The sequence below is a fragment of the Oryctolagus cuniculus genome, chromosome 4, assembly GCF_964237555.1.
Source record: "Oryctolagus cuniculus chromosome 4, mOryCun1.1, whole genome shotgun sequence".
Classification (NCBI taxonomy): Eukaryota; Metazoa; Chordata; class Mammalia; order Lagomorpha; family Leporidae; genus Oryctolagus; species Oryctolagus cuniculus.
The window spans coordinates 81,444,720-81,471,473 of record NC_091435.1 but is presented as its reverse complement, the minus strand read 5'-3'; the positions used below and the strand labels follow the sequence as shown (position 1 = coordinate 81,471,473).

General features: G+C 51.5%; 1 protein-coding gene across 5 annotated transcripts in view; it reads left to right on the top strand.

The window, feature by feature from the left end:
- Positions 1 to 26,754, top strand: part of SLC12A8 (solute carrier family 12 member 8) — a 190,679-nt gene that overhangs the window by 18,972 nt on the left and 144,953 nt on the right. For all 5 annotated transcript variants that reach the window (XR_007924633.2, XR_011387963.1, XM_051859211.2 and 2 more), the window contains exons 3-4: positions 12,201 to 12,347; positions 19,072 to 19,263. Coding sequence is in view for 3 of the 5 variants with exons in the window: in XM_051859211.2 (XP_051715171.2) it covers positions 12,201 to 12,347; positions 19,072 to 19,263 (339 nt within the window). In the remaining 2 variants the exon portion in view is untranslated. The remainder of the gene's footprint in view (positions 1 to 12,200; positions 12,348 to 19,071; positions 19,264 to 26,754) is intronic.

Genomic DNA, 26,754 nt, shown 5'->3' with positions numbered 1-26,754 from the left:
TTTACTTTATTTATTTAGTTAGTTAGTTAGTTAGTTAGTTAGTTATCAGTACAAAGCAAAAGCAAATGGTACATTTTTTAAGATGATACACAAATTTTGGGGTAGGCATTAATAATACAAAAGACTTCACTGTCTTTTGAAAAAATTATTTGAAAGGCAGAATGACAGAAACAGAGAGGGAGAGGGAGAGGGACACAGACAGGGAGAGGGAGAGGGAGAGGGAGAGGGAGAGGGAGAGGGAGAGGGAGAGGGAGAGGGATCTTCCATTTGCTGGTTCACTCCTCAAATGCCTGCAGTTGGAGACCAGAACTCCATCTGAGTCTCCTACATGAGTGGCAGGGACTCAAGTTGTTGGGCCATCAGCTGTTGCCTCCCAGGTGCATTCGCTGGCAGATGGATTGGAGGCAGAGGCGGGACTTGACCCCAGACACTCTGGTAAGATTTGCAGTCATCCCAAGTAGTGGCTTAACCCACTGTGCCACAAGGCCTGCCCTTGCCCCATCTTTATTTTTTTTTTTAAGATTTATTTTAATTTATTTGAAAAGCAGAGTTGAGAGAAAAAGAGAGAGGTATTTGTCCTCTTGTTCACTCCGCAAATGGCCACAATGGCTGGGGCTGGGCCAGTCTAAAGCCAGGAGCTTCTTCCAGGTCTCCCATGTGGGTGCAGGGGCCCAAGCACTTGGGCCATCCTCTGCTGCTTTCCCAGGCACATTAGCAGAGAGCTGGATTGGAAGTAGAGCAACCAGGACTCAAACTGACACTTGTATGGGATGCCAGCGTCACTGATGGAGGCTTAGCCTGCTATACCATGACACTAGCCCCCCATCTTTAAATATGCTATTCATTTAGAACATTTGGAATATGATTCAAATCACAGGAATCTTTGGTGCATTTGTCTACTGAATAAAATGACACACAGCTATAACCAGGGTTACTGATGTTAGGTCAGCAAAAAAAACCCATTGCATTTTACAAATATTTCTAATAGTGCATAGTTTTTCTTTAAATAAAAAGTTGGCATCTTTATTATAAAAGTACTACATGTTTGCAGTAGAAAGGAGTTTAACATGGGGCCAGCACTGTGGCTAATGGAAGACCTCTCTCTCTCTCTCTGTCTCTCTCTGCCTCTCCTTCTCTCTGTGTAACTCTGCCTTTCAAATAAACAAATAAATCTTTTTAAAAGGTTATTTATTTATTTGAGAGGCAGAGTTACAGAGAGAGGGAGGACAGAGAGAGAAGTCTTCCATCTGCTGGTTCACACCACAGATGGCCGCAAGGGCCAGAGCTGGGCTGATCCAAAGCCAGGAGCCAGGAGCTTCTTTGGGTCTCCCACCCAGGTGCAGGTGCCCAGGGACTTGGGCCATCTTCTACTGCTTTTCCAGATCACACCAGAGACCTGGATCAGAAGAGGAGCAGCCAGGAATGGAACCAGCATAAGACATCCAAGTTCTGCTGCCTGAAGCTCTCTATTTCTTTGAATTTTCTTCAATTCTGATTTTTTAAAAATATTTTATTTATTTATTTGAAAGAGTTAGAGAGAGAGAGAGAGAGAGAGAGAGAGAGAGAGAGAGAGAGGAAGAGAAAGAGAGAGAAATCTTCCATCTACTGATTTACTCCCTAAATGGCAGCAAAGGCCAGGGCTGGGCCGGGCTGAAGCCAGAAGCCTGGAGCTTATTCCAGGTCTCCCACATGGTGGGACTAGGGCCATCTGCTGCTGCTTTTCCCAGGCAGTTAGCAGTGGAGCAGTCAGGACCTGAACCACTGTAGCCCTCTATGCCAGAACGCCGGCCCCTCCATTCTGATTCTTATGCTGTTTCTTGGGTCCCATGTCATCCTGTTTTGTGTGATTCTCTTATCTTTTGGGTAACAGGAATTTTTTTTCATACATAGATCAGTGGTCGTGAATTACCCCTTCCTTTTTCTAACTATAGAACTGTGGGAGGCTGGATATTTCTCATGTACTTCAGAAAACAACATTTGTAGCAGATTGAATGCATAAGTAGATTTGAGAATCCTGTGATCTTCTCTTAGGCCAGACATTAAAAATATTTGCAAATGTATAACAAGGTCTCTCAGTTTACAAATAGACAACAAAACCGTGTTGCTTATTTTGAGAAGAAATGGTTTTATTTATTTATTTTTTAATGGATCCCTCAATACTTAAAATCCCTCCCTAGGAGAGTCTGGTGTGGTAACTGTGGGTAGGCAGCAGCCACCTGCACAGGAGCTCTTTGGGTTCTCAGTAATTTTTAAGAATGCGAAAGAGTCCTGAAACCAGGCAGTTTGAGAGTGTGTTCCTTGTACCTGTCTCACAGTTTATCTAGTTACTGTTATACCACTTAATATAGAATTAGAATGTAGGAACTCAGCCGGCGCTGCGGCTCACTAGGCTAATCCTCCACCTTGTGGCGCCGGCACACCGGGTTCTAGTCCCGGTCAGGGCGCCGGATTCTGTCCCGCTTGCCCCTCTTCCAGGCCAGCTCTCTACTGTGGCCCGGGAGTGCAGTGGAGGATGGCCCAAGTGCTTGGGCCCTATACCCCATGGGAGACCAGGAGAAGCACCTGGCTCCTGCCATCGGATCAGCCCAGTGCGCCGGCCGCGGCGGCCATTGGAGGGTGAACCAACGGCAAAGGAAGACCTGTCTCTCTCTCTCACTGTCCACTCTGCCTGTAAAAAAAAAAAAAAAAGTAGGAACTCTAGCATCATACTGGCCCACTTACCACCTCCCCGGGTCTTTTATGCTGCTGGGTCGCATGCACCGCTCCGCGCCTGAAAAAGCTTTAGAGATGGGATAACATCTCACTCAGGAGTGCCCCAGGCCTGCTCTTGATGGCGCTGGCTCTGTGCTCGGAGCCTGCAACTGCCTTGGCCACTCTCGCCTTTCTCTGCCCCTGCAAGCCCATCTGCAGGCCCCTCCAAATATCTGCTCTGCCGGGGCCGCTGATTTCCCCTTCTGGTTACAATCACAGTTCCAGGCCTACAAACACACAGCTTTCCTGTCATCTCCAGTGATTTGGAAGGTAGGAAAATACTTTACCATCCTAAGACAGATGTCCAGAGCTACTTTCTAAAGTACATTTTGGGGACTGGCCCTATTGCGTAGTGGTTGAAGCCGCCTGCTGTGCCAGCATCCTGTGTGGGTGTCGGTTTGTGTCCTGGCTGCTCCTCTTCCGATCCAGCTCTCTGCTGTGGCCTGGGAAAGCAGTAGAAGATGAGCCAAGTCCTCTGGCCCCTGCACCCGTGTGGGAGACCCAGAGGAAGCTCCTGGCTTCTGCGCAGCTCCGGCCATTGAGGCCAATTGGGGAGTGAACCAGTGGTTGGAAGACCTCTCTCTCTCCCTCTCTCTGCCTCTCCTTCTCTTTCTGTAACTCTGACTTTCAAATAAATAAATAAATCTTGAGAAAAAAAAAGCACATTTCACTCATTCATTCACTCCTTCATTCCTTCCTTCCTCCCACTAACTCACATTTAGTAAGAATGAACGAGCGATTTTTTACATGTTTGGGCTTCTTTTATGAAATAACTTTTATTGATGTTACTATTTATTTGTTTTTCTAACATTTGTTTTAAAATACATATAACATGAATCTTACCATTTTAACCATTTTTAAAAAGATTTATTTATTTATTTATTTGAAAGTTAGAGTTGCACAGAGAAAGAAGTAGAGGCAGAAAGAGAGAGAGAGAGAGAGAGAGAGAGAGAGAGAAAGGTCTTCCACCTCCTGGTTCACTCCTCAAGTGGCCGCAATGGCCGGAGCTGCATCAATCCAAAGCCAGGAGCCAGGAGCTTCTTCCAGGTCTCCCACGTGGGTGCAGGGGCCCAGGCCATGGACCATCCTCCACTGCTTTCCCAGGTCATAGCAGAGAGCTAGATCAGAAGTGGAGCAGTGCCCATATGGGTGCCCATATGAGAAATGGGCACTGCAGGCAGTGACTTTACCCACTACAACACAGTGCCAGCTCCCATGTTAACCATTTTGAAGTTCACAGTTCAATGGTATTAATTACAATGGTATTAATTACACTCAACACTGTGCAGCCTCTCTTTTTAAGTTTCATCTTGATAAAATGTCACACTCTCAGTAAAGTGGCAGCAGTGTAGAAACCCTGTGTGCTCTGCACTCAGATTTGTTGCTTGCGAGCACTTTGCCCTTGGCTTTGCCATTAGATCACAGGTGCTACATGTATTTTTTCTCTAAATCTATTGAAATTGTCACTTGCAGACATTGTGTCCTTTCATTCAAAACACTACAAAGTCTTCAGTGTGAATTTCCTAGGGGCAAAAACCTTCCTTTTCCGACCCCAGCATATGTATTAAGATTGGAACACTTACTATAGATAAATCCTATTGTCCAACCCACAGCCCCACCTCCAGATTTTGCCAGTTATCCCACTAACATTCCTTTTCTCTTACTGCTGGTGTAGGCTCAGGTCCGGGCTAATGCATTGCATTTATGGTCATGTATCCTTAGTCTCCCTTAATCTTGAATGGCTCCTTGGCTTTGTTGTGCCTTTCGTGACCTTGATGGGTTTTGAAGAACTGGGGCCAGGTATTTGTGGAATGTTCCTAACTTTGAGGCGTGACCTCTCGTGATGAGATTGGGGCTTTGTGATTTCAGTGGGGATGCCCTGGAAGTGATGCTGTGACTTCTCAAGGGGGCACGTGATGTCCCCTGGTCTCCGTTGGAGACTTTAGCTTTGCTTACTTATTCAGGGTGCTGTCCACTCAGTCCATCCACTCCTAGGCTGCTGACTTCCACTTTACAGTTAATAAGTGATGTGTTGGGGGCACTTTGACGCTGTGGAAGCAGCCCTTCCTCATCAGGCTGTCACCCTGGCCGTAGCACTGTCGGTCATTCTTGGCAGAGTCAGTTACACTGTGATGGCTGTGAAGATGGCTACTGTCTTCTTCTCTCTCTCTCTCTAATATTTATTTAAATCATTCGAAAGGCAGAGTTACAGAGATTGAGAGGGAGAGACAGAGATCTTCCATCCACTGAGTAGGTCTCAAAATGGCTGTGACAGCCAGGGCTGGACAAGGTGGAGGACAGGAGGCTGGAACTCCATCCAGGTTCCCCACATGGGTGGTAGAGGCCCAAGTACTTGGGCCGCCTTCTGCTGCTTTCCCAGACACGTTAGCTGGAAGCTTCCACATTGGAAGTGGAGCAGCCAGGACTGAGGAACGGGCACTCATATGGGATGCTGGTGTCACAAATGCTGCTTAACCCACTGTGCCACAACAGTGGCCCCAGATGGCCACGTCTAACATCTTAGCTCCTTCTCGCTTTCCACTGTAAGGAAGGACTTTCCTTTTTGGCTCATGCCTTAATTAATTAATTTATTTATATCTTTATGAACTCAGGTTCTTGTTCCCTTCTGTGGATGTTCTATTGCTATTGCTATTTATTTTGGTGATTCAATTGTGCCAGACCATGTTTTGTTTTGTTTGTTTTTGCACTTCCTTTCTTGCCGGTACAAGATATCCCAGGCTTATTTTTCACTTTCTCTGCTCCAGCCCTGAATCTTGACTTCTTCAAGGAGCCTGGTGGTATTTAGAAACCAAGATTGGGGTGCTCCGTGTGTTCCCTGCTGTAGACTGTGCAAGAGGAGAGAGAAGGCATATAAATATAAGCAAAAGTACACACAGTATACACGTGTACATTTATCTACCCATTGCTCTCTCTGGACTCTCATTCACAGCCTGAAATTCAGACTGGCGTCTCCAATTCCATTCATCACTGCAGGGTTCAGTCCATTCTTTCCTGTTTCCTTAGGGAAGGCCCTTCTCCAACGGGAGACTCTTGCCTCCCATTCCGCATGTCCAGTTACTTGCTCAATCCTGTAATTTACAGATTCAGAATTGGTAACACATACCCCTATAAAAAAAAAAAAAACACAAAAACCCAGGCTTCTGATCTAGAATATATACAAATGTATTGTTTAAAAAAATTTTGACTTTGGACTGAGAGCATAGAGTGAAGGTTTTTTTTTTTTTTAAATTTGTTTGAAATATGATTGGGTTCATTTGTATTCTTTTAAAACATTTTACTTATTTATTAGAGAGGCAGAGCCACATACAGAGAAAGGGAGAGACTGAGAAAGGTCCTCCATCTGCCAGTCCATTTCCCAAATGGCTGCAATGGCTGTAGCTGGGCTGATCTGAAGCCAGGAGCCAGGAGCCTCCTCTGGGTCCCCAACATGGGCTCAGGGGCCCAAGCACCCAGGCCGTCTTTCACCGCTCTCCTAGGCACCAGCAGAGAGCCAGATTGGAAGTGAAGCTGCCAGGACCTGAACTGGAGCCTACAAGGGATGCCAGCGCCGCAGGCGGAGATCCAACCCACAGTGCTGGCCCCTTCTTTTAAAACATTTTAAAAAGTGTTTATTTTTTATTTATCTCAGAGGGAGAGGGAGAAAGGGAGAGACAGAGATCTCCCATCCAGATGTTCACTCCCCAGTTGCCTACAACAGCCAGAGCAGCCAGGCTGAAGCCGGAAACTCAGAACTCAATCTGGGTCTCCCATGTGGGTGGTAGGGACAATTACTTGAGCTGTCACCTGCTGCCTCCCACGGTGCACAGTAACAGGAAGCTGGAATCAGGCGTGGAGTCTGTACTTGAAGCCAGACACTTGGAGTGGGAGATGGGTGTCCCAAACTGCGTCATGACCACTGCACCAAACACCTGCCCCTTCTCTTTGCATTCTATTTCACTTCTCATCCTCATTGATTTGATGGGATTCTGTTTTATTTTGAGCATGTCAGATAACATGGTTACATGAATCTATACTGTGTGAAAGGATAGACTCATTATATCAGAATTCTGAATGGATGTAACCTTGGCAAATCTGCCGTAGGCCCTAGAAGAAGAAATCTTTCTCTGTTGACTTTTTACTGATCTGCCTGTCATCTGGGGTTGGGTGTGAGGCTTCATGTTGTTCCCTCTTGTGTGAAATCCAGGTGGACTTCCTAGCAGCAGCCTGAGCCCTGCAGAACAGGTTCTGCCTTTTTGCCAGGGAGGTTGGGGAGGGCCGGGGAGGCTCTTGTTGAGGGGCCGTGGCCTTGCTGCTGCAGGGTTTTGTCACTTGTGGGACAGCGTCAGGTGTCCACAGTGCGTGAGCCTATGAGCTCTGAGGGCTGGGAGTGCACAGACGTGGCTGCTCTGGGGGAGCTCTCAGGGTTTTCACATCAGCACTGTGTTTACATAGCGGCACAGGCTCTTGGAGAGTCACGGCCTTGGACAAATATGGAGTGCACGGGCCTGGGGAACACAGAGCGGGCATCAGGGGCTCCTGGGTGTAGATGTCGGCTTCCAGGCTAGTCCTGTGGCAGAAGAGATCAACACTGCCACAGACACCTCACATTTCTAGAAAGGACCAGTACTGGCCGATATTGAATCAGGATCGACCCAGGGTGCTGCCAACCTCCTAGCCTGGGAAGCAGACCTTGCCCCCCCTGGGGAGAGCTGGGCAGACGGGATGGCACGTGTAGCCTCCTGTCACAGTGCAGAAGGGCCTGGTGCCCAGTGCTGCGGCTGGCTGGAGTTAGAGTGGCAGCTGTCAGGGCTGGACTGCCGGCCAGGGTTCCATCTGCACATGAGGGCGGGTAGCTGGGGAGAATGTGCAGGCGCTAAGATCTCTCTCTTGGTCTTCCTTTTAGCTTCTTAAAAAGAAATCCTCACCCACATTTTTTAAAAAGATTTATTTTATTTATTTGAAAGGCAGAGTTACAGAGAAGGAGAGAGAGAGAGAGAGAGAGAGAGAGAGAGATGTTTTCATCTGCCAATTCACTTCCCCGATGGCCACAATGGCCAGGTCTGGGTCAAGCTGGAGCTAGGAGCTTCTTCCAGGTCTCCCACGTGGGTGCAGAGGCCCAAGTACTTGGGCCGCCCTCTGCTGCAGGGAGGTGGATTGGAAGTGGAGCAGCCGGGACTCAAACCAGGGCCCATAAGGGATGCGGCATTGCAGGCAGCGGCTTTACCCACTACGCCACCTCGCTGGCCCTCTCACCCACATTTACAATCATGTTGAGTTTCACACTGACACAAAGCTGTCACAATTACCATTGCATGTAAAGGTTGTGAAATTGCCACGATGCAGGCCTGGAGCGCTGTTCATTTTGTGCAGGTGCTACAGGTGGCCTCAGGGTCACTGCTCAGCCTGTGTCCTGTTCAGAGGCAGGGGAAAGGCAGAGAAATCGTCACCTGCCCACAGCTCTGCGGCCAGCAGCACGTTCTCCGGTGCTGAGTGCACGATGAGCTAATTAGCTTTCTGAAAGCAGACCGCTGGTTCTCCGCTGTGCAGCCTGGCCCAGGCAGATGCGTCTCCACAGGTGTACTTGGCCTGAGGGAGGGCGGCAGCCCCACCTGGCTCTGACGCACCCCTGACCTGAGTGGGTGGAGGCGGAGCTTCTGGGCTGCTCTCCTGTGCTCCAGCTACGGAGGAGAGACAGGCGGCAGCTCCCATTCACAGGCGCTGCCCCTGAGGGCCTCCCTGGGGCCCAAGGCTCCTGGGCGTCAGCTCCCAGCATTGCCCCTGGCAGGAAGTTTCTCACTTCACTCAGCCTGCTTGCTGGGTGCAGGTTGCACCCAGGTGTGACTTCCCTGTCTTTTTTTTTTTTTTTTTTTTTTTTTGACAGGCAGAGTGGACAGTGAGAGAGAGAGACAGAGAGAAAGGTCTTCCTTTGCAGTTGGTTCACCCTCCAATGGCCGCCGGGACTAGAACCCGGTGTGCCAGCACCGCAAGGCGGAGGATTAGCCTAGTGAGCCACGGCGCCGGCCTTCCCTGTCTTTCTAGATTCCCTGCTCTCATTGAGAACTGCTGCCTCTGAGGGAAACACACCCGGCAGGCCTGGTTTTCCCAGTGCAGGGTGCAGGCCCCTGGGCACAGAGGAACAAGGGCCTGGCTTCCTGTCCCACGCTGGCAGTGAGCAGCCTGAGGATGTGAGCAGCCTGGCTAGGCCCCGAGTCCCTCCGTTGCTCTGGGGAGGTAGGGACTTTAGCTTGGGGTGGGTTTTTGATGTTCTTTCTCAGAGGCTGATTTGCTTCTCACTGTTTTTTTTTTTTTTTTTTTTTTTTTTTAAATCTTCCTCAGCCTCTATCTCTGCTGTGCAGGAGCCCCTGGCCTTGGCCTCACCCCCACCCCACTGTTACCTCCTTTGCCCCTAGCCTGAGGCATCTTTGTACAGAACATTGAGTAGGATTCTTGTTAGTTTGAAATTGTTCATCAGGGCCCAAATCTGAGGACAAGGAGGTTTAAAGAGGCTACCAACCTCCCCCAGGGCTTAACAAGAGTGCCCAGAACTGTCCACCAACATCCGGCCTTGGCCGCTGCTCTACTCTGCTCCCCTAGGCAAGAGAAATGAGTGTGTAATGGCCCGTGTCACCGGGGCTTTGTGGGAGAGCAAATTTGAGATGAGGGAGATTCTTCGCCTTCCCATCAAAGAAGAGGGCCCAGGAAAGGCATTTACACAGTGTGGGGGGGGCAGTGAGCTGACTTGTTGCCCTCTTATCAGGCCCTGCCCCCAGCCTCCCTGAGCAGGAGCTGGGTGTGGGGTGGCCAGCGTCCTGCAGGTAGTGGCTGTGCCCGGGCCTGATTCAGCACTCTCCTTACTGGCAGGAGGCAGGAGCCCAAGCACGAAGGGCTCCGCAGAAGTGGTGAGGCCAGACGGGGGCTGAACGAGGGGGCCAGGGACAGCCACCTGCGGCTCCGTGTGGCTGCCTAGCAGGCAGAGGCTCGATTCCGGCAGGCTTGGGGGCGCTGTGTCTGTGGCCTGCTTGGCCTCTCATTCTGGGGGTCAACATCTCAGCACGCACTTTTCTTCGCCTCTGGGGGCTTCTGTGACCTTTCCCCTGGGGTCAGACCCAGGCTCTTCCTGCGCAGTCTCTGATGTAGGCGTGGGAAGACGAGGTGATTTCCTGTATCACACACACACACCCCAGCCCGCCATCCTGGAAGAAGCCACCGAACCCACGTCCTCCCTGTTCTGCTGCCACCCTCAGGACAGGGCTGCCTCAGGTTTCTGCTTCTCCGTGCTGTTCCTGATGCTGATGCACTAGTCCGGGGAGAGGGCGGGGAGGGAGTGCCGGCTTGCCAGGAGCCACAGTGAACAAGACAGCCCCCCAAGAGCAAAGGGGGGACCCCAAGATATGTAGAGTGTGTGCCAGGGTCCTAGTCTCAAAATTCAGTTCCTTGGGCCAGCACCGTGGCACAGCAGGTGACGCTCCCATCTGCAGCATGGTTAAGGTGGGCAGACTCAGTTGGGCCAGGTCCAGAATGTCAGGTTTGAAGCCACAAGACTTCAATTTAGGGGAGAAAAGGGCAAGTGAGTTTGGGGTGAGGGGGTGCAGGCAAAGGACTGATTTTGCAGCCTGGATGCTGGGGGGGACCCGGCGGAGGGACCCCCAGCTGCTGCTGCCTCAGCTCCACACGGGGGCCCCCCGTCCTGCTGCCCAGGGCTGGGGCAGGCTCCGGCAGGCTTCCTGCTGCGGGCAGCCCCTGTCTTCCTCTTCCTCGTGAAGAACACACCAGGAAGCAGCCACGACAGGAAGCTGAACTTTTAATATTATTATTATTTTTTTTTTGAAAGTCAGAGACTTTCTGTGAACCATCTGCTGGTTCACTTCCCAAATGGTCACAACCCTGGCTGGGCCAGGGTGAAAGCAGGAGCCAGGAGCTTCTTCCAGGTCTCTCACACAGGTGCAGGGACCCAAGGACTTGGGCCATCCTCCACTGCTTTCCCAGGCCACAGCAGAGAGCTGGATCAGAAGTGGAGCAGCCAAGACTCGAACTGGCACCCATATGGGGTGCTGGGGCTGCAGGCAGCAGCTTTACCCGCTACACCACGGCGCTGGCCCCAAGCAACTGAATTTTGAGACTAGGACCCTGGCAGACACTCTGCATATCTTGGGGTCCCCCTAGTCTCACGTGTTCACGGATGAGCAGAGGCTGGCAAAGGGGGGCTTCTCACCGAGCCCCGAAGACTGCTCACAGGGACCGACGGCCGGGGGGGTCCTCATCTGTGGTTTGGGAAAGACACAAACCAGTAATAGACATGGATAGAAGAAGTCCCAGCGCAGCTGAGAGCTCCACAGGCGGGGCTGGGAGAGACCCCGAGGGGTCCCCTGCTCATCTGTTGAGGTCCTTGATTCTTTTAAGATGTTGTTGGGGGGGACTCCCACCCACTGGTTCACTCCCCAAATGTCTGGAGCTGGGCTTAACAGGTATCTCCCATGTGGGTGGGAGGATCCCAACCATTTGAGCTGCTGCCTCCCAGGGCCTGCACTAGCAGGAAGCTGGATCCAGAGTGGAGCTAGGACTTGAATCCAGGTACTCCTGTATGGGTAGTGGGTGTCCCACGCAGTATCTTTTTTTTTTTTTTTTTTGACAGGCAGAAGTGGACAGTGAGAGAGAGAGAGACAGACAGACAGACAGAAAAGTCTTCCTTTTGCCATTGGTTCACCCGCCAATGGCCGCTGCAGCCAGCACACCGCGCTGATCCGATGGCAGGAGCCAGGTGCTTATCCTGGTCTCCCATGGGGTGCAGGGCCCAAGTACTTGGGCCATCCTCCACTGCACTCCCTGGCCACAGCAGAGAGCTGGCCTGGAAGAGGGGCAACCGGGACAGACTCCGGCGCCCCGACCGGGACTAGAACCTGGTGTGCCAGCGCCGCTAGGTGGAGGATTAGCCTAGTGAGCTGCGGCGCTCCAGGAGCTCGAGCAGGGGGAATTTACTACACAAGGTTAATGACGCAGGTGTGAGAAGGGCTGGGAGAGCTTATCTGAAGATGGGGAGCTTCCGGGAGCTGCTGCATCCCGGGACCTGCAGGTCTGCAGGGGAACCTGGCTGCGGGGCAGAGCTCCTGATGGCCCCACACCACTGAGGAGTGCCACCGAGTGCCTCCGCCTACATTACGCTGGCTGCGACTCAGCCACAGACCACGCTTGGCTGCAGGGAGGCCAGCAGTGCAATCCAGCTGAGAGAGCAGAAGGCCGAGGACTGGGTTTGGGGACCATGCTGCGTTGCAGGGATCACACCACATGATCCTGAAGTAGTCTGTGTGTGTGTGTGTGTGTGTGTGTGGTGCCCTCACACAAAGCTGGGGGTTTTGTAAGCTGAGTTCTCCTGCCTTCGCCTGTTCTTCCACTTCTACTCCCTCCCGGGCCTCCTGACACCACTCAGCTGGCCCTGTGTGTTCTGTTTGCAGGGGCCCTTGGCCCAGCGCCGGCCTTGGTGGAAGGCCCAGCTGTCCGTGTGGGAGCCGGTGCTGTTTGGAACCTGGGACGGCGTGTTCACGTCCTGCATGATCAACATCTTTGGGGTCGTCCTTTTCTTGAGGACTGGCTGGCTGGTGGTGAGTGATGTGCCCCTCACACTCCATGGTGCAGACCAGACCCCTGGGGCGCACGCGCAGCAAGAGCAAGCACAGGGCGGTCTCTGGCCGTGCTTTTCAATGAGAGTCCTGCAGAGCTGGCCCAGGGGTCCCGAGGGAGCCTTGCCATGGGTCTAACTGCAGGAGTTTGTGCTCTGAGATCGGGACCCCTCACAGGTGGGCCTAGAGAGGCTCCGTGGGACCAGGTTGTTGGCAGCTCTGCTCTGGTTTGTGGCCCTCTCTGGCTTCCCCATGTTCCTCCCCTTACCTGTGCCCTCTGCACGGCTCAGCTTCTCTCCATGTGCTGCCTTCCTCCCTGCACCCCGACCCTGGGTGTGAGACTGGGCACAGGGTGCTGGACAGAACCCCCCCCCCCCCAGGAAAGTGGGAGATCAGTTTGGCTTCCTCTGGAGCAGGGGTGGAGAACGTCCGGCCCACGGGCCGGGTGAGGCCCACAAAATTGTTTGGTGCTGTCCTGCCAAGGCAACCACAGGTGGGACTTGAAATTCAATAAATCTGTGTAGCAGGTGAGTTCTTCCCGTGAGCAGCCAGGCTGCTGAGCACAAAAGGCAAACAGTCAAGAAGCAAACACTGATGAGCACCTGTTGTGGCCCAGGCACCACTGAGTGCTCATGGGATCACATAAACAAGACCCTGCGAGCAGCCGGGGCTCACCTACCACTGGACGTGGGTGGGAGGGTGGCCTCTGGCTGGCCACTTGCCCAGGGCTGTTTGGGTACTGCAGGCCCCAACACCCTGTGGCACTGCACCGTTGGAGCTGGCCTGGGCTCCATGGGCCTCCTTGACCCTGGAACTCCTGGTTATTGTCTCTCCCCTAGGTGAGCTATCAGCCATGGTGGGCGGAGCTCACATCAGGAGAGGTCTCAAGGCAGCATTAGGTCTCTTGGGGATGGGATTGGCTTTGAGTGCTGTGGACACTGAGGTGTCCAGGAAAGCTTCCTGGAGGAGGTGTGGATGAATCAGATCTTGAAGGGTCAGCTGGACTAGACAGGTCAAAGAGGGGGGACCACTTAGGGTGTAGATGGTATTAGGTAGGGCCCTCAGAGAAGTAGAATTAATGCAGAAGGGGGTATCCAGGGGTGAAGTTTACAGCAGCAGGTCTGCCCTGCAAGAGGCACCCTCATCTGTATCAGAGGCTAGAGACTTGGGAAGGGTGTTCGTGCTGCAGCCTGGGGGCAGAATTCCGCCCCCGTGGAACCCCAGCCCGTGCTCTGGAGGCCTTCAGTTGATGGGAGGAGGCCCACACTGGGGAGGGTCCCCGTCTTCATAGGACGCCCGCTGATGGCAGGTGTTAACCCTCAACAGCAACAGGCAGCACCTGGGTCCCACTGTGGAGCCGGGTTGACACATCTGGCACATGGCCACTTCTCGGGGCTTAGTGTTCTGCTTAAGTGGGAGGCACAGAGTTCCTGGTCCCTCAGGGTCCCCCGCAGAGTCCTGAGTGAGGCGAGACTGTCCCGAGCTCTCATTCTTCTCTGCACTCTGCTCCTCCTTAGCTCAGGGTTCAGCCTTAGTCAGGTCTGGAAGGTTCTTTGTATGAAGGCATAGGAAGCTTACATGGGGGTCAGTGACCTCTCTGGGGTGGACATTAAGAACTTCCACCTCTCACAAACTCCCAGACTGGCAGGGGCTCCCACTTAGACAAACACAATGCCTTTGGCTCAGGCTCCTTATCATGGCAGCAGCCCTGGGCTCCTGGAACCCACCCCTGTTTCTCTGGCCCATTTCCAAGGGCAGCCCCTGAACTTGACCACATGGCAGGGGAGGCCCCTGGTCAGTGCGAGTGGGGGCTTCCTGGGCTCTGACCCATGCAGGGCTGGTTGTGGAAGGGTACAAGGGTAAACTCCCGCTGTTTGGACTTGTAACCCGGCAGTCCCAGCACTGAGGTTGCTGTTTTTGTTTGTTTATTTTTTTATCTTGACATTTTGTTTTTGTTTTTGAGACATGGCTATTGGTATCAGCTGCATCTGCAGAATGAAAGTTCCAGTTGCATTAGTTATTTATTGCATTGCTATTTATTAGTTATTTATTGATGGTCTCAGCACGTAGCAGCTTAAAGCAACAAATATGTATTACCTTACAGTGACTGGGGTTCAGAGATCCAGGTGTAACAGCCAGGTACCACTGGGTCATGCTCTCAGCTGGGGCTTCCATCTCATCTAAGGCTCAGCTGGAGAGAGGATCTATTTTCATCAGCACTTGAAAAACATCATGTTGCACCTGATAAGCTTATACAACTATCACTTTTTGATTAAAATCAATACTTTTTAAAAAAGATTTTATTTATTTGAAATGTGGAGTTATAGACAGTGAGAGGGGGAGACAGAGAGAGAGGTCTTCCTTACGTTGGTTCACTCCCCAAATGGCCGCAACAGCCGGAGCTGAGCCCATCCGAAGCCAGGAGCAAGGAGCTTCTTCCAGGTCTCCCACATGGGTGCAGGGGCCCAAGGATTTGGGCCATCTTCTACTGCTTTTTCAGGCCATAGCAGAAAGCTGGACGGGAAGAGGGGCAGCCAGGACTAGAACCGGCACCAATATGGGATGCCAGCGCCGCAGGCAGAAGATTAACCCACTGTGCTACGGGGCCAGCCCCTCAATACTGTTTTTTAAAAGATCACTCAAATAGTTGTTGACAGGCCTTGGGCCTGGTCATGGGGGCCTCTCCATAGGGTTTCCTCTTCGCACAGCAGGTGGCTTTCCCTGGGTTAGCAATCAAGAGTGAGAGAGAGGGAAGATGCACCTGAGACAGAGCCTTTTTTTTTTTTTATGGGTTGCGGGTGTCTTAATTGGCATCTTTTTTTTTTTTTTAATGTATTTCTATTTTAGAGGCAGAGTTACAGAGGGAGAGACAGAGAGGAAAGTCTTCCATTTGCTGGTTCACTCCTCAAATGGCCACAACAGATGGAGCTGGGTCCATTCAAAGCCAGGAGCCAGAGCTTCTTCTGGGTCTCTCATGTGGGTTCAGGGGCCCAAGCACATGGACCATCGTCCACTGCTTTCCCAGGCCTTAGCAGAGAGCATGGTTGGAAGTGGAGCAGCCGGGACACAAACCAGTGCCCATATGGGATGCCAGTGCTACAGGTGGAAGCTTAATCCATTACACTACAGTGCCAGCCCCATTATAGGTTTATTTTATTTATTTGAAAGGCAGAGCAACAGGGAGAGATAGAAAGAGAGAACGTCTGTCCTCTGGTTCCTTCTCCCAAATGCCCACAACAGCTAGGGCTGGGCCAGAAGCCAGGCGCCCAGAACTCTGTCCAGGTCTGCTGTGTGAGTGGCAGGGACCCAGGTGCTTAAGCCATCACCTGCTGCCTCCAAGGGTGCACATTAGCAGGAAGCTGGATCAAAGGTGAGGCTGGACTTGATCTCAGGCACTCCTGTATGGGGTGTGGGCATCCCAAGTGGCGGCTTAACCCACTGCACCACGACACCCACCCAAGCCAGTCTTTTTATATCCAAATCTCAGAAGTGACATCCCCATAACCTTTGCAGTATTATGTTCATTAAAAGCAAGTCACTAGGCCGGCGCTGCGGCTCACTAGGCTAATCCTCCGCCTTGCGGTGCCAGCACACCAGGTTCTAGTCCCGGTCGGGGCGCCGAATTCTGTCCCGGTTGCCCCTCTTCCAGGCCAGCTCTCTGCTGTGGCCAGGGAGTGCAGTGGAGGGAGGCCCAAGTGCTTGGGCCCTGCACCCCATGGGAGACCAGGAGAAGTACCTGGCTCCTGTCATCAGATCAGCGCAGTACGCCGGCTGCAGCGCGCCGGCCGTGGCGGCCATTGGAGGGTGAACCAACGGCAAAGGAAGACCTTTCTCTCTGTCTCTCTCTCTCACTGTCCACTCTGCTTGTAAAAAAAAAAAAAAAAAAAAAGGCAAGTCACTCCATGGATAAAACAAGTAGCCCAAATAGAAGGGATAAGCATGTCTAATTTTGCACTTAAAAAACTATTAAATGAATTACAATGAATGTGATCATTTTGAATGACTAATAAAATACTTTGATCCTCAACCAAAAAAGTGAGTTACTAGATCCAGTCCACACTCAAGGCTAGGGGGTTACACAAGGGCATGAATGCCAAGAAGCCAGGACCTCTGGGGCCACCTTCAGGGCTGTCCACCCTACAAATACAAGGCCACTTCACAAAGGACATGGAAAATGCATATTTTCTGAAGGAGCCTCATCCATCCTCTTGCCCTGAAATGACTTAGTCTTCAGCTCTGACATTAGTTTCACCTAAAGAATCAGATTTGATCATGAAAATACAGGCAAATGTGAATGCCAAAAATAGAGCAGAGCTTCTAGGGAATGGCATAGAATTAAAGTAAGTCGAGGTCATGCCAAAATGATGTGAAACAGAGAATGTTAATTCGGAAGAATAACTTGGGTAGCATACTTAGAATCTGGAAAACCGCAAGGTGGGACATCTGGTATGATCACTGGTATGGGTACAGGACGGTTTATTATCACATGCAGACAACTTAAAAGTGTGAACAAAGAAACAGTAATAGGCAATGTCATTAAAAATGTAAGCTCAGCAAAATCAGCAGTCTCACATTGATTCATTTGTGGCCACACCCCTAGAAATTTCACCAGCTTTGTGAGCCATCTGGCAGTGGGTGGGGTTTTGCACCCATTTCCTGATGGAGGCTTCTTCTAGAGAGAGCCCTCAGATATCCCTATTGTCCAAGGTAGCCATTGAGGAGGAACTTAAGAGATTTACAAGGTGCGTAATAATAATTAATATGAATAGTCAGATCTATCAGGCACCTCTCTGACAGATGGCATTCAAAGTGCTTGGCACATACTCAGTGCTCCCAGAGTTGATTGTCTCCTGACCATGTGTAAAATCAAGATCATCATCATATCTTGCAGAAGAGGAAGCAGCACAGGGAAGTTAGGTCCCTGCAGCCACAGGTATGGGTGAGCGCACGGTCTTTGCTGGCAACCCACATGCAGTTTGAGTCAGAACTGCTTCTCTGTGGATGCACGGCCCTTTCTGGACATCAGTGTCCCTGTGGAGGCTGCCCTGCTCGGTCCTCTTCTCGACACTAGGGTCCTCCCCTTGGTCAGTGACTCATTTAGGAGTAGTGAGCACTCCATGTCACTGCACCCTGCCGCAGCCCTTAACCTCTCGAAGGTTTATATTGTACTTCTGTTTTATGCCCCAAGGACTCTGAGGTAGTTAACAAAAATACGCACCCGGAGTACTTCAAGTTAAAAAAATTAGTGGAAAGAGATAGGTGGTTAAGAGGCCACTTGGGTTGCCTGCAACCCATATCCAGGTACCTGGGTTCGAGTCCCAGCTCAGGTTCTGATTCCAGTTTCCTGCTAATGCACTCCCTGGGAGTCAGCAGTGATGGACACAGCTAATTGGGTCACTGCCACCCACGTGGGAGACCTGGATTCAGCAGTTCCTGCCTCCAAGGTTTGGTCCCGGCATGTGGGGAGTGAACCAGCAGATGGAAGATTCTCTCTCGGCCTTCCAAATAAATGAAAATAAATAAATAAAATATTTTTAAAGTGAAAAACTCCCCAGGAGGGAGAAAGCACAAGTGTTCACGGGGAGAAACCGCAGCTCAGGCAGGGATTCCTCCAGGCCCTGCTGGTGCAGCCTGAGCTCCAGCTCCTCCAACCCGCCCGGTCTCACTGCAGGTACATCTGGAGCGAACCCAACAGCGTAGCCCCCAGCGCTCTCCCCCAGGGGCCTCTGCGGGGCAGGGGGGGGAGCAGAGGGCCTTTCTTCTCCTGGGCTCACTGTGCGGGAAGGCTACCAAGGAAGGGGATTATGCAGGGGAAGGAAGCCTAGAACTTGTCCTTTGAGAGTTCCCAGTCAGAAGAGTGAGCAGGAACTAGCAGGCATGAAGAGACGTGGGGTGGCAAGAATCCTGAGTGTGTGTATGAGAGAGAGAAGACCAGACAGAGCTGGCCAGACCAGCAGTGGAGCCCCCGAAGTCATCTCCTGAGTATGGGTGTGGAGTGCCCTGGACGCTGGGACATTTCTCCAGCATGTTGTAAGGCCACCCAGCCCGGAGCTGGCTCTGCCTCTCCCCATCTCTCTGCTGCACCCAGAGCACCACGGTGGCCCCTGCTCTGCAGTCAGGCAGCCTTGCATCTCCTCCTCAGGGGTGCTGTGCAGGGCTCACTTCTTCCCCGGGAATCTGGCTTTTCACGTGAAGTGTCTGTCTAATGTGTACTCCTTTATTCACTCAGCAAGCATTTAATGAGCAACTGGTATGTGGTGGTTGTGTAGGCGCTGGCGGTAGGAAGGGTTTTGGAACCCTGCCCTGGGGGCAGCTCATAGCCTAGAGGTAGACACCCACTTGGATGTAGGCTCAGTGCAACCAGTACTGCGCTAAGTACTAAGCCCTGGGTACTGGAGGCGTGGAGGGAGGGTTGCAGGGACAGCTCCTGGGGGAGCTGGGCTTTACAGAGCCCGTAGGAGTTAGCCTGGCTAAGGCGTGGAATGAGCCGGGAGGCACTTCGAGTGCTAGGCCGGGCGGTGGTAGATGGGCGGTGCCCTGTGCGCTTGCGTGTTTTAGCTTGGCCCTCACCCTGCAGGCACCCGGAAGTCACTCAAACATAGTGGGGTGCGCGCCGTTCCTCGATCCCGGCACCCTGGGCCCTGGGGTGAAGGCGCAGTGTCCGGGGGCCTCCTCTCCTAACCTGACCTCACTCCTCCCGCTGCAGGGGAACACAGGCGTGCTGCTGGGCGTGTTCCTGGTGTCCTGCGTCATCCTTGTGGCCCTGGTCACCGTGCTGTCCGGCATCGGCGTGGGCGTGCACAGCGGCGTGGGCAGCGGGGGCGTCTACTCCATGATCTCCTCAGTCCTCGGCGGGCAGGCCGGCGGCACCATCGGGCTGCTCTATGTGTTTGGACAGGTGAGACCACCGCACCCAGGCCATGCTGTCTGGCTTGCCTTCCGCCCACGCCTTCTCCCGCGCTTCTGCGGTTGACCTGTTGCCTGGCAAGAGCTGGGACGTCGGTGCCATTTTGCAGGCCCCGGAGCTCCCATGTGCCTATGGTAGCGTGGGCTGACAGCCCCTGGGGTGGACGCTGGGGCCCGGAAGGGGACAGCTAACAAGGGGCAGCGTCACGGGGCTGGCAGATGGTGCTCACGAGGCCGCCAAGGAGGGAGGAGGTTCGAGGCTGGTTTAGCGGAGACGATTGTGACTTGGTACAGAGAAAAGCGAGTGTAGACACTAAGAAGCAGTTTGCTGTGAGCACTTCTAGGATTGAAAGGGCTTTGTGATAGCACAGAGGGTGGTGCGTGGTTAAAGACACAGCTTACAGCTGAGAATTGTAATTTGGAAGAGCTACCAGGGTGGGTTATTTTTAGGCATCAGGGCAGGGTGTTTCAGCATTCATACCTCTGAGTGGTCTCTAACAGCACAAAGTGTGTGTGTGTGTGCATGCATGCACATGCAGGCACATAAATGTGCATGTCTAGGACGTGTATGGAAGGCAGGTGGGTTGTCACTTTTTTTTAATCTTTTTTTTTTTTTTTTTTTTTTTTTTGACAGGCAGAGTGGACAGTGAAAGAGAGAGACAGAGAGAAAGGTCTTCCTTTTTGCCGTTGGTTCACCCTCCAATGGCTGCCACGGCTGGCATGCTGCAGCTGGTGCACCGCGCTGATCCGAAGGCAGGAGCCAGGTGCTTCTCCTGGTCTCCCATGGGGTGCAGGGCCCAAGCACTTGGGCCATCCTCCACTGCATTCCCGGGCCACAGCAGAGAGCTGGCCTGGAAGAGGGGCAACCGGGAAAGAATCCGGTGTGCCAGCGCTGCAAGGCGGAGGATTAGCCTAGTGAGCCGCAGCGCCGGCCTGTCACTTTTTTTTTTAAAGATTTGTTTTTATTTATTTGAAAAGCAGAAGGGAGAGGGAGAGACAGGGATTGATCTTCTATCTGCTGTTCACTCCTCAATAGCTGGAGCTGGGCCAGGCTGAAGCCAGGAGCTCCACCCAAGTCTTCCATGTGGGTCACATACAGGGGCACAGATACTTGGGCCATCATCTACTGCCTTCCCAGGCACATTAGCAGGGAGCTGGATCAGAACCAGAGCAGCCAGCGCTCAAGCCGGTGCCCATGTGGGATGCTAGCATTCAGGTGGAGGCTTAACCTGCTGTACCACAATGCTGGCCTCACTGTATTCTTAGAAGGCACTTGTCTTTCCTGGAGAACAATCTCTAAGTATGATACAGGTTGAACATCCCAAACTGAAAATCCCAAACATGAAACTTAGTGTTGTTCAACTTTAGAAAGTTTTGCATTTTGGAGCATTTCAGATTTTCCGATTAGGAGGCTTCAACCAGTAAAGCCTGTGCAAATGTTCCAAAATTAGAAAAAAAAAATCTGAAACAGGTCTGGCTGCAGGAGCCTTGGATAAGGGATGTGCTGGCTATTGTGAGGTGGTGAGTGGTGAGGGTACCTCTTATTAAGCGTATTTGTATTCAGTTTCTTCCTTCTCTGCATTTTACAGCCAGACAGGCTTCAAGGTGTCACAAGGACAGCCCTTGCATCCCACTTTCTGGGCAGACAGCAGGCCCCCTGTAGGAGCAGTTATCACAGACAGGTCTCACGCTGACTACCTCTTGCCATGGGCAAAGAGAGGGTGCGGGATCTCTAATTTGGGAAGGAAGATGTTCCCAAATAAGTGGCTTGCTTTTATGTTTTGAAAGATGTATTCATTTATTTGAAAGAGTTACAGAGAGAGAGGGAGAGATGGAGATTGATCTTCCATCTGCTGGTTCCCTCCCCTGATAGCCACAGTGACCAGAGCTGGGCCAGGCTGAAGTTTCTTCCAGGTCTCCCATGTAGGTGCAGAGGCCCAAACATTTGAGCCACTTCTGCTGCTTTCTCAGGCACATTAACAGAGACTCTGAGCTGGATTAAGAGTGGAGTAGCTGCACCTATATGGAATGCTAGCATTGTAAGAGGCAGCTTTACCTGCTGCAACCACAATGCAGACCCTCACATAGGTGGATTTCTTTTTTTTTTCTTTTAAAGATTTATTTATTTATTTGAGAGGCAGAGTTACATACAGAGAGAGAGAGACTGAGAAATCTTCCATCTGCTAGTTTACTCCCCAAATGGCCCCGGTGGCTGGAGCTGAGCTGATCTGAAGCCAGGAGCCAAGAGCTTATTCCAGGTCTCCAATGTGGCTGCAGGGGCCCAAGCACTTGGGCCATCTTCCACTGTTTTCCCAGGCCACCAGCAGGAAGCTGGATGGGAAGTGGAATAGCCAGGACTAGAAGCAGCACCCATATGGGATGCCAGGACCACAGATGGAGGCTTAACCTACTACGTCACAGCACTGACCTCTATAAGTGGCCTTCCAAGCACGGGCAGCCACAGCCAAAGAAATCAGTGTGTTGGCTTGCCTGCTGCTTTGCTTCCTTTGCACATGGGCCTGGGTCAGAGATGAGAATGTCCTCTGATCAATGACTTGGGTGTTCTGCTGTGTCTGAAGCTGGCCAGGGCCACGGGTCTCTGGTCAGTGTGTAGTTATGACATGATCTTCCCTATGCTGCTGCATTCGGCATGCCTGTGTTTCGTTAAGGATTTGTGTGTTTATGTTCTTGAGAGACATGGTCAGGCGTCTTCTTGTGATGTCACTGTCTGTTTTTGGTGTCGGGGTAGCACTGGCTCACAGTGAGCTGCCAGGTGTTCTTTCCTCATCCCTGCTTTGAAAGAGTCTGTGAAGCACTGGTGTTAACTCTTCTTTAAGCGGAAGGTACCAATAGTGATGAAACCATCTGGGCTGTTCTTTGTGGGCAGTCTTTTGATTACTAATTCAGTTGCTTTATTTAAATAGGCATGGTCTGATTTTCTGTTCCTTTTTGGTTGGTTGTTTGTCTAGGAATTTGTCCGTTTCATCGAGGCTATCTAATATATTGCCATGATGATTGTTTTTTGATTCCTTTAAAATCCTTTCTGGAATTTCAGTAGTGAGGTTGGCCTTTTCATTCCTGATTTCCGTAATTGGAATTTTCTCTCTTTTTTATTTTTCTTGATCACTCTAGAGAAAGGCTTCTCTACAAAGAACCAATTTTGGGGTTTTTACTTTTTCTCTGTGTTTTCTCTGATCTCTGATCCATTTATTTCTGCCCTCAGCTTAGTTTCCTGCCTCCTGCTTGCTCTGCGTATCATTTGCTTTGCTTTTCCTAGTTTCTTGGGATTAGGGTCAGGTGCTGCCTTGGACTCTTTCATCGCCCAGGTGCAGCTGGGTTCCTGGGGTCCCTTATGAGGCCTCTTAGCCCAGGGCACGTGTGCCTCAGCTTACTTCCAGTGACTGCAGGGCAGATTGTCTGGCTTTGCTCCTGTACAGGGAGCAGAGGCCTTCAGCGAAGGACCGCAGAGGAAATATTTTGGGTTTTGCGAGTCCCGTGTCTCGATCACAGCCGCTGGGTGCTGCCATCGTAATGCGAAGGCAGCCATTGGCGGTAGCAAAACAAACGGGCATTAACTGTGTCCCAGTAAACTCTCTGCATCAACACAGGCAACACGCAGGGCTCAGCTGGTGGTCAACGTTTACCAGCCTCGGCCCTGCATCGGAGTTTAGAAGACATGAACACTGAGAATAAAGCTTGCAAAGTCTTGATGTCATTCCACGCATGCTCTGAAGCCTTCCCCCATGGCTCTCGGTGGCTTTGGTGGTGGGCCTCCTCTGGGGGACCAGATCCTGGGCCAGTGGAGGAGCCGGTGGCTAGAGACCCTCCTCGCTCCCAGCTCCACTCACCTGCACAGGCGCCAGCGCTTCTTTGGACTGCTTACCTAGACAGCAGCATGTCTAGCGTCAGCCTGTGCTGGTGCATCTAAAAGCAGTGGTGATGGCAAACATGCTGTGTGTTGGACTCAGTACAAAACAGTACAGGGGGCCAGTGCTGTGACATAATGGGTTAAAGCCATGGCCTGTGGCACTGGCATCCTATATGGGCACAGATATCCTATATGGGCACCAGTTCGAGTCCCGCTCCTCTATTTCTGATCTAGCTCCCTGCTAATGCGCCTGGGAAAGCAGCGGAAGATGGCCTTTGTCCTTGGGCCCCTGAACCCATGTGGGAGACCCGGAAAAAGCTCCTGACTACTGACTTAGGCCTGACCCAACCCTGGCCCTTGTGGCCATTTGGGAAGCGAACCAGCAGATGGAAGATCTCTCTCTCCTTCTCTCCCTTTCTCCCTCTCTCCCTCTTTCCCTCTCTCCCTCTCTCCCTCTCTCCTTCTTTCTCTCTGTAACTATGCCATTCATATTAATAAATCTTAACAGCAACAACAAAAAACAGTACAGGGTTGGAAAGCCATGTAGACCTGGTAGAGGGTGGGAAATAAGCCCACCTGAGACCACCTGCCACCAAAGGGTGACTCACTAACTCGAAGGAAGCGGAAAGCAAGGCTTTATGCACCCCTCCGTAGGTCTGGTGAGCAGCTGGCGGAAGCAGCCAGAATGCTCGGTCATTTAGTGCTATTTATCCCTGCCACGCAAAGGCCCCTTCCCGTTCCTCATTGGATGAGAAAGCTGGGAGGTACAATCTTAGGTGGGGAGGGGTAGAGGAGTGGGTGCCCAGACCTGTTGCTGGACAGGTCCTAGGAGAAGGGGTTGCTGGCTGAGGTTAGGAGGTTGTTCTGTAGGTGGTCCCAGCCTCCCCCGAGGAAGATTGCTTCTGCCTGGTGCCAGAGGGGTTGCTCAGCCTGATAACACTGGGCTGTAAAACTTCCACAGACTTTCCCCATTAAACCTTGCTACCTGGCTTACCACTCTGGTCTCAGGTCCGAATTCTTGCACTCAAGATAGGAACCTGTGTCACTCATCTCGGCTAAGCAAGCTCCTTGTTTTTTGTTTTTTGTTTTTTTTTTTTTAATTTTTATTTTTTTTGACAGGCAGAGTGGACAGTGAGAGAGAGACAGAGAGAAAGGTCTTCCTTTGCCGTTGGTTCACCCTCCAATGGCCGCCGCGGCCGGCATGCTGTGGCCGGTGCACCGCGCTGATCCGATGGCAGGAGCCAGTTGCTTTTCCTGGTCTCCCATGGGGTGCAGGGCCCAAGTACTTGGGCCATCCTCCACTGCACTCCCTGGCCACAGCAGAGAGCTGGCCTGGAAGAGGGGCAACCGGGACAGAATCCGGCGCCCCGACCGGGACTAGAACCCAGTGTGCCGGCGCCGCAAGGCGGAGGATTAGCCTAGTGTGAGCCACGGCGCCAGCCGCTCCTTGGTTTTTACTTAGCCCTTTGTAGCTGGGGAAGAGGCCCTGGTGTCATGGCTGTACTTAGGCTAAGTTCTTATGAAAATACACCACTGCTCTACTTCTAACACAGAGGCCTAGAGTTTTCCTGTTGGGCGTTAACCTAGATGCAGGATGCATAACTCTCCAGCTTCAAACTTAAATCAGGAGATTTGGGTCAGGAGTGCAGGGATGTAGAGGGGCAGCTCTGGTCCTCTAGGTCAGGACCTAAAGATAGGAGAAATATCTGTGGTTCTGAATGTGTAAATACCTAAAGAAATACCTTGGCATGGAGAGGTCACACTGGAAGCAGGTCACCTCCTCTCTTTACTCCCTTCCTCTTGTGGTGGTGGTGTGAGTGTGAGTGTGAGTGTGAGTGTGAGTGTGTGTGTGTGTGAGAGAGAGAGAGAGAGAGAGAGATCCCTCCATAAAGAAGAAGGAATACCCGTGATGGAAACTTGGGGGGAAATAAAACCACTTTTGCTCGTGGTGAGTCCTGGCAGCCACTGAGCAAGCGCACCTGGCCCACAGGATGGCCGAGCTCAGACCACTCCCGATTGGCTGTTGGCGAGCCCAGCTTGGGCAGAGGCCCAGCGCCCTGCTCTGCCTTCCTCAACCCGGATGCACTGGGCTATGATGCACCTTGGCCTGGGTTTTGGGTACATTTAATAGTAATCCTAATGTATGTGTTTTTATTTTTCCTTTATGAGGACTTTTTGAAAATTACAAATAAAAAAATTGTTCTCCCCGTTCCCTGTTGGGGTCACTGGTAAAACTGCTGGCTGCTTCTGTCCCTGTGCACGTGCTCATGATAGCGAAGCACACACGTGGAGTTTTGAAGTGCTTGCTTGTTTTCACAGATAGGACAGAGGACATGCTCGGTCCCTGGGCTTGTAGTTCTTATTTAACATTAAGTCGTAGCTGTGGCTCTGGGGCAGTACTAAAAGCCAGTGCTTCTTATGTATAGTAGCTACTTAGTTTGTGTTTCAATGTACCATAATGTATGGCCCGTCCCTATTCTTCAGTAATTTTTTTGAATAATTATTTATTTATTTGAAAAAGTGTCAGAGACAAAGAGGGAGACAGGGAGAGAAGAAGGGAGAGAGACAAAGAGAAAGAAGAAAGAGAGATCTTTCTGCTGGATCTCGCCCAAACAGCTGCAACAGCCAGGGCTACACCAGACTGAAGGCAGGAGCCAGGAACTCCATCTGAGTGTCCTGTGTGGATGCAGGGGCCCAATACCATGTTCTGCTGCCTTCCCAGGCACGTTAGCAAGGAGCTAGATTGGAAGCAGAGCAGCTGAGACTGGAACCAGTGCTCTGATGTGGGATGCCGGCACTGCAGGCATCTTAGCCTGCTGTTCTGTAACACCAGCCCAGCCCTCTCTTCGTTCTTGCCTTCTGTATGAGTACTTTTATTCTTTTTTCATTTACGGCAGCCTGCACTTGTGCATTTTCTCATTTCTTCTTAGTTGTACTTCAAGAGGTTTATCTAGTTTATTTTTTTATAAAGATTTATTTATTTGAAAGGGAGAGTCACAGGGAGAGAAAGGGAAGAGGAGAGAGAGAGAGCGCTTCCATCTGCTGCTTCACTCTCTAAGTGGCCGGAGCTGGGCCAGACTGAAGCCAAGAACCAGAAAATTCATCCGCATCTCCCACATGGGTGCAGTGCCCCAAGCACTTGGGCCATCCTCCACTGCTTTCCCAGGTGCATTAGCAGGGAGGTGGATCAGAAGTGGAGCAGCTGGGACTTGAACTGGTGCCTATATGGGATGCTGACATTGCAGGTTGAAGCTTAACCCATTATGCCACAATGCTTGCCCCAGTGTGCTATTTTTTTATTCCCAAAGAAACATTTTATCTAAGGAATACAAACGTTATACATTTCATAAGTACAACTTTAGGAATATAGTGATTCTTCCCACCATATCTGCCTCCCCCCCCCAACAGTCCCACCCTCACCCCCATTCCCAGTCCCATTCCCCAGTAAGATCCATCTTTGGTTAACTTTATACATAGAATACCAACTCTGTACTAGGTAAAGAGTTCAACAATTTGCATGAAAACAAAAAACAGAAACAAAAACAAAACTGTTCCTCAACTGTTGAGGCAAAGGCTATTCAAAGTCATTGCATCTTGAAGTTAATTTCACTTCTT